General features: G+C 39.7%; 1 protein-coding gene across 1 annotated transcript in view; it reads right to left on the bottom strand.

Annotated features, from left to right (window-relative positions):
* Positions 1 to 4,103, bottom strand: part of LOC128218052 (proton myo-inositol cotransporter-like) — a 93,789-nt gene extending 89,686 nt beyond the window's left edge. The window contains exon 1 of the mRNA XM_052925572.1: positions 3,656 to 4,103. Within this exon, the coding sequence (XP_052781532.1) occupies positions 3,656 to 4,103 (448 nt within the window). The remainder of the gene's footprint in view (positions 1 to 3,655) is intronic.
* Between the last annotated feature and the right edge of the window lie 10,803 nt (positions 4,104 to 14,906).

Below are 14,906 nucleotides of genomic sequence, written 5' to 3'. Positions count from 1 at the left end.
CAGTCTCAAGTCAAAGTCCAGACTCAGACTCAAATAAGCACTTTATTAAATCACAAAGATCTTTGTTCTGGTTTTTTTACAAAAATAAACATAAATAATTGAACTAGAAAGAAAGATAAAATTAATAATTGTATTTTTGCCAATTGAGTCTGAACTCAGCCTAGAGTCTGAATAATGCTAGAGTGTGAACTCAGCCTAGAGTCTGAACTTGGACTAGAGTCAGAATCATGCTAGAATCTGAACTCAGACTAGAGTCTGAACTTGGACTAGAGTCTGAACTCAGACAAGAGTCTGAACTCAGACAAGAGCATAGAGTCTGAACTCAGCCTTGACTCTGAACTCCGCCTAGAGTCTGTACTTGGACTAGGGTCTGAACTAGGATTAGAACATGAACTCAGACTGTTTCATAGACCCATGGCATGTAGACATTTCAGGTCTATTTTCCACTTCAAATGTACCGTTCTGTTACAATGCTGAGAGTTTATTATTATTCCCTTCATATTTGTTGTTCTTAAGAGTTTTGAAAAAAAGACATACTTTCAGGAATCTCAGCATGTTTCATCAGAGTGTTCACAGTTCACAAGTGCAATACTTGGTGATGGAACAGGAGGAGATGGCACAGATCAATATTAAGTGACATGCGAGCCATTCAGATACATCAGTAGTCTAACATTGATGACTTCGCGATTTCTACAACATGATTACATCCATATCTGGCTACAGATCATCTATTGAATCACTATGGGTTTATCGCATTGGTCAATATTTAAGAGCTTTGCCTGTACAAATTCAATACAATTTCAATATTTTGCAATGTTTATGAAAATGATACGGTTTCTGTATAGCACCAATGCTGGTTTAAACCCTTTCCAGCAGAATATTACCAGAGTATGCCATTACATAAATATTTTCAGGCCTTTTTAAGATATCCTGACCACGAATCCCAATAGGAAAATCCTATAAAATCATGCAGAATTCCCAGTTTTGTCAAGTTTATCCTAGAATTTTTATTCCCAATACAATGACTTTAGCAATATTGTTCCCAAAATTTCTCTGTAAATTTATACAAGTCATGTTCCCAAAATACCTCTCTAAAATAAGCTCGCCCTAAATTCATGTAAGACTAAAAGTAGCTCACATTAGCTAGCTAACAGTGATTTGTTTTGTATCTCTGTTGATGTCAGCCCATACACAACAAGTAGGGAACCGAGTTGTAGATGTTAGCTAACTGTTTTGTTTTGTATCACTGTTGTAATGCAGCTGATACACAGCAAGTAGGGAACCAAGACCAGATGTTAGCTGACTGTTTTGTTTTGTATCCCTGTTTTATTGCAGCCCATACAGTCTGCAAGTAGGGAACCGAGTTGCAGATGTTAGCTAACTGTTTTGTTTTGTATCTCTGTTGTATTGCAGCCCGTACAAGGCAAGCAGGGAACCAAGACCAGATGTTAGCTAACTATTTTGTTTTGTATCCCTGTTGTATTGCAGTCCATACACTACAAGCATGGAACTAAGTCACAGATGTTAGCTAACTGTTTTGCATTGTATCCCTGTTGTATTGCAGCCCATACACAGCAAGCAGGGAACCATGTTAGCTAACTTTTTTGTATTGTATCCCTGTTTTATTGCAGTCCATACAGTCTGCAAGTAGGGAACCGAGTTGCAGATGTTAGCTAACTGTTTCGTTTTGTATCACTGTTGTAATGCAGCTGATACAGTCAGCAAGCAGGGAACCAAGCCGTATATATAGACGTTTGCTAACCGTTAAATTGTTTTGTATCCCTGTTTTATTGCAGCATGAAGGGAACCAAGTTGCAAACACCTTACCTGAACTCAGGTCTAATTGCCGTACTAAAATTTGTTATACATTAACCAAATATTATTTACCGGTATATCCCTATTTTACTATGAGCTGCTTCTTGGGATTGTTCGCCCTCATTTTCATCCTCAGTTGGAAAACCAAATTTGAAAAAAAACAAACTGTTGTACCCACAAAAAAACAACGTATTTTTTAAGTCAAAAACTCATTTTCAACAAAAAAATAATCTTCTTTGGGCTATAATGGAGTTCTGTATGTGTTGCAAAACAAATTATTTTTACAATGTACAACAGGTTTCTTAGTTTTAACACTTCTAATGATTTGCAACACTTTGTTTTATCATATTAAAAAAATAATTGCATTTTACAAAAAACATGAGCGAGACCTTTAATAAACAAGATCATGGAGTTATAGAAATATCTCTGAAAACAAAGAAATTCTGTAAATGAGGGAAAAAACTAAAGAATCTATTTACATCTCATGTTATCAAAGGGAAAACTTTCTCAGAGTTGTAAAAGATATTGATTGACAATCGCTCTGCGTAAGAATAATGCCAAGAAATCTAGGCAATGGGAAAAAGCTTTTAAAGAATAGGGTCATTTACTAATAACAAGATAGCAAACAAAGAAACTGCGTGTTGTTGATTTTTCTGTAAAGCTTTAAAAAATCAGTGTTAATGTTTCTATTAAATGAGCTAACAATTTTAAAAAAGGGGCAGTTTCTAAGGAATTCATCGAAGTCAAACAATTAATGCACAATGCAAACAAATATTAATTTTGAAGTTTTAATTCATTATCATGTTTAACTCATTTTACTTATATATGATAAAAAAAAATACTTAAAAAACAGATGAACCGAAAAATAATAAGGCCTAAAAAAAAAATATGTCCGTTTCGGGTAACCCAACCCTACCTATAAAAATGTGCCGACCCCAACTATTTTTTTTTCCGTTTCTGAGCCAAAAAAAATATTCGTTAGCGAATAGAGAGTTACGAAGGGCAGATAAATACAGATTATAATCAGAATTATTGCTTATATGATAAAACAAAGTCAGGCAATGACAGTAATGTAGGAAAGACTGCCATGTGCAAGAAAACACTCTGAACTTACGACAGATTTTGAAAAAAAAAAAAAAAAAAAAATTCCCTACCTACCCTATCTAGAAATTTTGGGAAGGTTACCCTAAACAAACAATTTTTTTTTTGGCCTATTATCACAACAAAAAATGTTTGGTTTGCAGGATAAACTAGGGTTGGTTAAACACCTTTTCATGTCTAACACAAAAGCTTTGAATAATGTTTTGTTTATTAATACAATACTCTTTATTTAATTTCTGTTTAACAATAAAAGTTTTTTGAAGAAGTTTATCAAAATTAAAGCCCACAATTTAACATATAAAAGTAGTAATTAATACCGTTGTTGCTTTTCTTAATAAATAGATAAATAAAATAAAGTTAATTATAAATGCATTTATCACTAACTGATTTAGGGGGGAGTGCATCCGGCACCCATCCCCCTCCCCTCAAATCGTCCACATAATTATACTTTTTATTTCAATTAAGGAGAAAAAAGTAAAAAAATGCCCCAAATGCACCATTTTGGACCAGAATTTTGATAAAAGTTTCTTGAGGGGTACCCCCTAGTGACTAGCGTACCCCCAAACCCCACTGCCAACACTTAAAATCAAATAACATTTCTGATGGAAGGGATGGATGCAATTCAATACTAACGCCACTACGTTACTACACCTTTAACGTCAATTCCTGGAACTGTCCCTGTTCATGAAATTAATTTCAGGGGGCAAAATGTAAAAATATACAACAAGGCTCTACCCACCAATAGCAGCGCCTGCAAGAAGTCTTCCGGACAGGAGCATGTACTTGTCTATGGAGATCGCCATCATTATCGCAGCACAAATAAATATAACACATCCTATAAGGATGACACCCCTCCGTCCCAGTCTTGTATTTAGAACTCCCGCGACCAGAGAAAAAACTGCCGCTGCAGCCAAAGTTACAGAAACTATGAGTTCTTGCCATATTGAAGATAATCCAAATTCATTCCTTAGTAATAACATAGCACCTGAGATGACGCTTGTATCGTACCCGAACATAAAACCGCCCAGGGATGAAAAAAACGTCAAAACATAAACAAAACATGGTGTGTCCACTTTTTCCTTAATACTGTCAATTTTCAAATCCAACTTCTCATCATCTAAATTATCATACAGTTTTTTTGGCCTCGCTCGACCATTTTTACCCTTAATCTGTTGTGTCCGATCCATGTCAACTTTGAAATGTCAACAAATCACGAGTAGTTCGCTTCACATGTTGCACGTTTACCCGCCAACTGTCAACTGAGAACTTCATTGATTTTCATGGAGAAGATAAAACCAAGGGCGGTCACTCAGTGAAACTGAGTTATATTTGTGTTCTATTTGCGCCCCTAGAATTGCAGGGGCGTAGCATCCCCTTGTACACTAAACCGCGAAAACATTTTTTTTACTTTTTTTACCCATTTACCTTTTTACCTTTAGCAATTGTATTGCATAAATGTCCGTCAATCCAAAATCAATGTGTCTTGAGGACATTATCAAAATATAAAATCAACATTATGGTCTGTTCTTGTAAATTTCACTGTTATGCTTTTCAAAGTCTTACTATTATTATTATTATTATTATTATTATTGTTGTTGTTGTTGTTGTTGTTGTTGTTGTTGTTGTTGTTGTTATATTATTATTATTATTATTATTATTATTATTATTATTATTATTATTATTATTAGTGTTGTTGTTGTTGTTGTTGTTGTAGATGTTGTTGTTGTTGTTATTGATGATGTTGTTGTTCTTCTTCTTCTTACAGAAATAGTGCATCGTTTCCATCATTTAAATCCGCCACAATTGTCTGCGGTCATAAGTGGAAGAATTTAACAAGAATAATTATATTTCCTCGGCACCGCTTAGTCGTAAACCTTACGGTGCTTAATGCTCAGGTACACCCAAAAAGATCCGGGCAAAAACTATGCAAGAAATGCCCACGGCTTACGATATTGTTATTTAAACATAGCTTACACCAGAAACGATGTAAAGCCTCGAAATACTAGATGTGATATACTCCAAGAATCGCCAGCACCAGTATGTATGATGATATACTCCAACAATCGCCAGCACCAGTATACACAAATATATACTCCAACGATCGCCAGCACCAGTATGCAGGAAGATATACCCCAACAATCGCCAGCACCAGTATGTACGAATATATACGGCAACAATCGCCAGCACCAGTATGTGCGAATATATTCTCAAACTATCGCCAAAACCAGTATGCACGAGTATATACTCCAAAGATCGCCAGCACATGTATGTACGAAGATATACTCCAACGATCGCCACCACCAGTATGCACGATGATATACTCCAACGATCGCCACCACCAGTATGCACGATGATATACTCCAACGATCGCCAACCCCAGTATGCACGATGATATACTCCAACGATCACCAGCCCCAGTATGCACGATGATATACTCTAATTATCGCCAGCACCAGTATACACGATGATATACTCCAACGATCACCAGCCCCAGTATACACGATGATATACTCCAACGATCGCCAGCACCAGTATGCACGATGATATACTCCAACTATCGCCAGCACCAGTATACACGATGATATACTCCAACTATAGCCAGCACCAGTATACACGATGATATACTCCAACTATCGCCAGCACCAGTATACACGATGATATACTCAAACTATCACCAGCACCAGTATACACGATGATATACTCCAACTATCGCCAGCACCAGTATACACGATGATATACTCTAACTATCGCCAGCACCAGTATACACGATGATATACTCTAACTATCGCCAGCACCAGTATACACGATGATATACTCCAACTATCGCCAGCACCAGTATACACGATGATATACTCCAACTATCGCCAGCACCAGTATGCAGGGTGATATATACTCTAACTATCGCCAGCACCAGTATGCACGATGATGTACACCAACTATCGCCAGCACCAGTATGCACGATGATATACTCTAACTATCGCCAGCACCAGTATGCACGATGATATACTCCAACTATAGCCAGCACCAGTATGCACGATGATATACTCCAACTATAGCCAGCACCAGTATGCACGATGATATACACCAACTATAGCCAGCACCAGTATGCACGATGATATACTCTAACTATAGCCAGCACCAGTATGCACGATGATATACTCTAACTATCGCCAGCACCAGTATGCACGATGATATACACCAACTATAGCCAGCACCAGTATGCACGATGATATACACCAACTATAGCCAGCACAAGTATGCACGATGATATACTCCAACTATAGCCAGCACCAGTATGCACGATGATATACTCCAACTATAGCCAGCACCAGTATGCACGATGATATACACAAACTATAGCCAGCACCAGTATGCATGATGATATATACTCTAACTATAGCCAGCACCAGTATGCACGATGATATACACCAACTATAGCCAGCACCAGTATGCACGATGATATATACTCTAACTATAGCCAGCACCAGTATGCACGATGATATACACCAACTATAGCCAGCACCAGTATGCACGATGATATACTCTAACTATAGCCAGCACCAGTATGCACGATGATATATACTCCAACTATAGCCAGCACCAGTATGCACGATGATATACACCAACTATAGCCAGCACCAGTATGCACGATGATAAACACCAACTATAGCCAGCACCAGTATGCACGATGATATATACTCTAACTATAGCCAGCACCAGTATGCACGATGATATACACCAACTATAGCCAGCACTAGTATGCACGATGATATACTCTAACTATAGCCAGCACCAGTATGCACGATGATATACACTAACTATCGCCAGCACCAGTATGCACGATGATATACTCTAACTATCGCCAGCACCAGTATGCACGATGATATATACTCTAACTATAGCCAGCACCAGTATGCACGATGATATACTCTAACTATAGCCAGCACCAGTATGCACGATGATATACTCCAACTATAGCCAGCACCAGTATGCACGATGATATACTCTAACTATAGCCAGCACCAGTATGCACGATGATATACTCCAACTATAGCCAGCACCAGTATGCACGATGATATACTCCAACTATAGCCAGCACCAGTATGCACGATGATATACACCAACTATAGCCAGCACCAGTATGCATGATGATATATACTCTAACTATAGCCAGCACCAGTATGCACGATGATATATACTCTAACTATAGCCAGCACCAGTATGCAGGATAATATACACCAACTATCGCCAGCACCAGTATGCACGATGATATACTCTAACTATCGCCAGCACCAGTATGCACGATGATATACTCTAACTATAGACAGCACCAGTATGCACGATGATATACTCCAACTATAGCCAGCACCAGTATGCACGATGATATACTCCAACTATAGCCAGCACCAGTATGCACGATGATATACTCCAACTATAGCCAGCACCAGTATGCACGATGATATACACCAACTATAGCCAGCACCAGTATGCACGATGATATACTCTAACTATAGCCAGCACCAGTATGCACGATGATATACTCTAACTATAGCCAGCACCAGTATGCACGATGATATACTCTAACTATAGCCAGCACCAGTATGCACGATGATATACTCTAACTATAGCCAGCACCAGTATGCACGATAATATACTCTAACTATAGCCAGCACCAGTATGCACGATGATATACTCTAACTATAGCCAGCACCAGTATGCACGATGATATACTCTAACTATAGCCAGCACCAGTATGCACGATGATATACTCTAACTATAGCCAGCACCAGTATGCACGATGATATACTCTAACTATAGCCAGCACCAGTATGCACGATGATATACTCTAACTATAGCCAGCACCAGTATGCACGATGATATATACTCCAACTATAGCCAGCACCAGTATGCACGATGATATACTCTAACTATAGCCAGCACCAGTATGCACGATGATATACTCTAACAATAGCCAGCACCAGTATGCACGATGATATACACCAACTATAGCCAGCACCAGTATGCACGATGATATACACCAACTATAGCCAGCACCAGTATGCCCGATGATATATACTCTAACTATAGCCAGCACCAGTATGCACGATGATATATACTCCAACTATAGCCAGCACCAGTATGCACGATGATATACACCAACTATAGCCAGCACCAGTATGCACGATGATATATACACCAACTATAGCCAGCACCAGTATGCACGATGATATATACTCCAACTATAGCCAGCACCAGTATGCACGATGATATATACTCTAACTATAGCCAGCACCAGTATGCATGATGATATACTCTAACTATAGCCAGCACCAGTATGCACGATGATATACTCTAACTATAGCCAGCACCAGTATGCACGATGATATACTCCAACTATCGCCAGCACCAGTATGCACGATGATATACACCAACTATAGCCAGCACCAGTATGCACGATGATATACACCAACTATAGCCAGCACCAGTATGCACGATGATATACACCAACTATAGCCAGCACCAGTATGCACGATGATATACTCTAACTATAGCCAGCACCAGTATGCACGATGATATACACCAACTATAGCCAGCACCAGTATGCACGATGATATACACCAACTATAGCCAGCACCAGTATGCACGATGATATACTCTAACTATAGCCAGCACCAGTATGCATGATGATTTATACTCTAACTATAGCCAGCACCAGTATGCACGATGATATACTCTAACTATAGCCAGCACCAGTATGCACGATGATATACTCCAACTATAGCCAGCACCAGTATACACGATGATATACTCCAACTATAGCCAGCACCAGTATACACGATGATATATACACCAATTATAGCCAGCACCAGTATGCACGATGATATACTCTAACTATAGCCAGCACCAGTATGCACGATGATATATACTCTAACTATAGCCAGCACCAGTATACACGATGATATACTCCAACTATAGCCAGCACCAGTATGCACGATGATATATACTCTAACTATAGCCAGCACCAGTATGCACGATGATATATACTCCAACTATAGCCAGCACCAGTATGCACGATGATATACACCCACTATAGCCAGCACCAGTATGCACGATGATATACTCCAACTATAGCCAGCACCAGTATGCACGATGATATACACCAACTATAGCCAGCACCAGTATGCAAGATGATATACTCTAACTATAGCCAGCACCAGTATGCACGATGATATACTCTAACTATAGCCAGCACCAGTATGCACGATGATATACTCTAACTATAGCCAGCACCAGTATGCACGATGATATACTCCAACTATAGCCAGCACCAGTATGCACGATGATATACACCAACTATAGCCAGCACCAGTATGCACGATGATATACACCAACTATAGCCAGCACCAGTATGCACGATGATATACACCAACTATAGCCAGCACCAGTATGCACGATGATATACTCCAACTATAGCCAGCACCAGTATGCACGATGATATACACCAACTATAGCCAGCACCAGTATGCACGATGATATACTCCAACTATAGCCAGCACCAGTATGCACGATGATATACACCAACTATAGCCAGCACCAGTATGCACGATGATATACACCAACTATAGCCAGCACCAGTATGCACGATGATATACACCAACTATAGCCAGCACAAGTATGCCCGATGATATACACCAACTATAGCCAGCACCAGTATACACGATGATATACACCAACTATAGCCAGCACCAGTATGCACGATGATATACACCAACTATAGCCAGCACCAGTATGCACGATGATATACACCAACTATAGCCAGCACCAGTATACACGATGATATACTCCAACTATAGCCAGCACCAGTATGCACGATGATATATACTCCAACTATCGCCAGCACCAGTATGCACGATGATATATACTCCAACTATCGCCAGCACCGGTATGCACGATGATATACTCTAACTATCGCCAGCACCAGTATGCACGATGATATACTCCAACTATAGCCAGCACCAGTATGCACGATGATATATACTCTAACTATAGCCAGCACCAGTATGCACGATGATATACTCTAACTATCGCCAGCACCAGTATGCACGATGATATATACTCTAACTATAGCCAGCACCAGTATGCACGATGATATATACTCCAACTATCGCCAGCACCAGTATGCACGATGATATACTCTAACTATAGCCAGCACCAGTATGCACGATGATATACACCAACTATAGCCAGCACCAGTATGCACGATGATATATACTCTAACTATAGCCAGCACCAGTATGCACGATGATATATACTCTAACTATAGCCAGCACCAGTATGCACGATGATATATACTCCAACTATCGCCAGCACCAGTATGCACGATGACATATACTCTAACTATAGCCAGCACCAGTATGCACGATGATATACACCAACTATAGCCAGCACCAGTATGCACGATGATATATACTCTAACTATAGCCAGCACCAGTATGCACGATGATATATACTCTAACTATATCCAGCATCAGTATGCACGATGATATACTCCAACTATAGCCAGCACCAGTATGCACGATGATATACTCTAACTATAGCCAGCACCAGTATGCACGATGATATACTCCAACTATAGCCAGCACCAGTATACACGATGATATACACCCACTATAGCCAGCACCAGTATGTACGATGATATACACCAACTATAGCCAGCACCAGTATGCACGATGATATACACCAACTATAGCCAGCACCAGTATGCACGATGATATACACCAACTATAGCCAGCACCAGTATGCACGATGATATACACCAACTATAGCCAGCACCAGTATACACGATGATATACACCAACTATAGCCAGCACCAGTATGCACGATGATATACACCAACTATAGCCAGCACCAGTATGCACGATGATATACACCAACTATAGCCAGCACCAGTATACACGATGATATACTCCAACTACAGCCAGCACCAGTATGCACGATGATATACACCAACAATAGCCAGCACCAGTATGCACGATGATATACTCCAACTATAGCCAGCACCAGTATGCACGATGATATACACCAACTATAGCCAGCACCAGTATGCACGATGATATACACCAACTATAGCCAGCACCAGTATGCACGATGATATACACCAACAATAGCCAGCACCAGTATGCACGATGATATACACCAACTATAGCCAGCACCAGTATGCACGATGATATACACCAACTATAGCCAGCACCAGTATGCACGATGATATACTCCAACTATAGCCAGCACCAGTATGCACGATGATATACACCAACAATAGCCAGCACCAGTATGCACGATGATATACTCCAACTATAGCCAGCACCAGTATGCACGATGATATACACCAACTATAGCCAGCACCAGTATGCACGATGATATACACCAACTATAGCCAGCACCAGTATGCACGATGATATACACCAACTATAGCCAGCACCAGTATGCACGATGATATACACCAACAATAGCCAGCACCAGTATGCACGATGATATACACCAACTATAGCCAGCACCAGTATGCACGATGATATACACCAACAATAGCCAGCACCAGTATGCACGATGATATACTCCAACTATAGCCAGCACCAGTATGCACGATGATATACACCAACTATAGCCAGCACCAGTAGGCAAGATGATATACAGCAACTATAGCCAGCACCAGTATGCAAGATGATATATACCAACTATAGCCAGCACCAGTATACACGATGATATACACCCACTATAGCCAGCACCAGTATGCACGATGATATACTCCAACTATAGCCAGCACCAGTATACACGATGATATACACCAACTATAGCCAGCACCAGTATGCACGATGATATACACCAACTATAGCCAGCACCAGTATGCACGATGATATACACCAACTATAGCCAGCACCAGTATACACGATGATATACTCCAACTATAGCCAGCACCAGTATGCACGATGATATACTCCAACTATCGCCAGCACCAGTATGCACGATGATATACTCCAACTATAGCCAGCACCAGTATGCACGATGATATACTCCAACTATAGCCAGCACCAGTATGCACGATGATATACACCAACTATAGCCAGCACCAGTATACACGATGATATACACCAACTATAGCCAGCACCAGTATGCACGATGATATACACCAGCTATAGCCAGCACCAGTATGCACGATGATATACACCAGCTATAGCCAGCACCAGTATACACGATGATATACACCAGCTATAGCCAGCACCAGTATACACGATGATATACACCAGCTATAGCCAGCACCAGTATACACGATGATATACACCAACTATAGCCAGCACCAGTATACACGATGATATACACCAGCTATAGCCAGCACCAGTATGCACGATGATATACACCAGCTATAGCCAGCACCAGTATGCACGATGATATACACCAGCTATAGCCAGCACCAGTATACACGATGATATACACCAACTATAGCCAGCACCAGTATACACGATGATATACACCAACTATAGCCAGCACCAGTATACACGATGATATACTCCAACTATAGCCAGCACCAGTATACACGATGATATACACCAACTATAGCCAGCACCAGTATGCACGATGATATATACTCTAACTATCGCCAGCACCAGTATGCACGATGATATACTCCAACTATCGCCAGCACCAGTATGCACGATGATATACTCTAACTATAGCCAGCACCAGTATGCACGATGATATACACCAACTATAGCCAGCACCAGTATGCACGATGATATACACCAACTATAGCCAGCACCAGTATACACGATGATATACTCCAACTATAGCCAGCACCAGTATGCACGATGATATACACCAACTATAGCCAGCACCAGTATGCACGATGATATATACTCTAACTATCGCCAGCACCAGTATGCACGATGATATACACCAACTATCGCCAGCACCAGTATGCACGATGATATACTCCAACTATAGCCAGCACCAGTATGCACGATGATATACTCCAACTATCGCCAGCACCAGTATGCATGATGATATATACTCTAACTATAGCCAGCACCAGTATGCACGATGATATATACTCTAACTATAGCCAGCAGCAGTATGCACGATGATATACTCTAACTATAGCCAGCACCAGTATGCACGATGATATATACTCTAACTAAAGCCAGCACCAGTATGCATGATGATATACACCAACTATAGCCAGCACCAGTATACACGATGATAAACACCAACTATAGCCAGCACCGGTATGCACGATGATATACTCTAACTATCGCCAGCACCAGTATACACGATGATATACACCAACTATCGCCAGCACCAGTATGCACGATGATATACTCCAACTATAGCCAGCACCAGTATGCACGATGATATACTCCAACTATAGCCAGCACCAGTATGCACGATGATATACTCCAACTATCGCCAGCACCAGTATGCATGATGATATATACTCTAACTATCGCCAGCACCAGTATGCATGATGATATATACTCTAACTATCGCCAGCACCAGTATACACGATGATGTACACCAACTATCGCCAGCACCAGTATCCACGATGATGTACACCAACTATCGCCAGCACCAGTATACACGATGATGTACACCAACTATCGCCAGCACCAGTATTCACGATAATATACTCCAACACTCGCTATCACGATGTGATGCACTATGCAATATGTTTTGCGATAAATGCATTTTATCAAAAATGTGAACACGTTTGAGATAAGTCATGTGGATATATATATTTATATATACATACATTTCGATAAGTTTATATTTGTGGTTGAATTAGAGAAATAAACGAATATATCTGTAACTCCTATGCTAAAGCAGTCCAACCAACTTGAAGTTGTAATATGGTTTTGGAAATGTATCATTTTTAGGTGTTTATTATTATTATTATTATTATTATTATTATTATTATTATTATTATTATCATCATTATTATTATTATTATTATTATTATTATTATTATTATTATTATTATTATTATGTTTGTTTTTATTTTAATTTTTTATTTGTTTTAATTAACTTCATGATTTTGTAATACGGGCCCTGTTGTACTTCTAACATTCCTCTCAATACAGTACAGTTTATTTATTCAGACCATTGTATCTTGCTAATTGTAAAGTTAACAATCATGTAATTTTAATTTTTATTATCATAAATGATAACTTTTGTTAATAAATAACATTAAATTTGTTTTAGTTACTTTGAATTTCTTTTTTCGTATATGCTTCTGTTTTTATGATCATACCCCTTATAAACTGGAATTGTATAGATTTCCCTTATTCACCCAAAGCTTTAGTCAAACTTAACCCATAATTAGAACATTAAACCTAAAGTGTTTAATTGTAAGTATTGCAGCACCTGTTATTTATGACCCAAAGGCAAAGGATGGCACATAGTTATCAGATCGTCTGACCGTCCATCCGTCTGTCCGCAAAGTATTCGATCAAAATATGAAAAACACCGGCTCAGGGATATTAAACTTTCTATGTATGTAGGACATGGCCATGATATGGACTCTGTTGATTTTGAGGTCAGTGGGTCAAATGTCAAGGTCACGTTCAGTTGAAAATCGGTTTAGAACGCTTTGACTCAGGGACCTCAATCTTGGTAATATGATTGGTCATAAACCGCAGATGAGCCATATTATTTTGAGGTAAGTGGCTCAAAGGCAAATCGGTTTCCGATCAATATCTGAAGAATGCTATGACCCATGAACCTCAAACTTTGCAGACAGGTTGGCCTTGACCAGCAGATAAACCCAATAGCCTTTGAGGTCAGTGGGTCAAATTACAAGGTCATTGTGACCGTAAGCTGAAAATTCGCAGTTTCCTAACAACATTTGAACAACGCTTGGGTCTAGAGGTCCCTCAAACATGAGCAGTACTTACCCTAACTATTTGTACGTCAATTGGTCAAAGGTCAAGGTCGTGGTGATT

The sequence above is a fragment of the Mya arenaria genome, chromosome 14 (genome assembly GCF_026914265.1).
Source record: "Mya arenaria isolate MELC-2E11 chromosome 14, ASM2691426v1".
NCBI lineage: Eukaryota > Metazoa > Mollusca > Bivalvia > Myida > Myidae > Mya > Mya arenaria.
The sequence above is the reverse complement of the archived record's forward strand: the minus strand, read 5'-3'. Positions and strand labels throughout refer to the sequence as shown.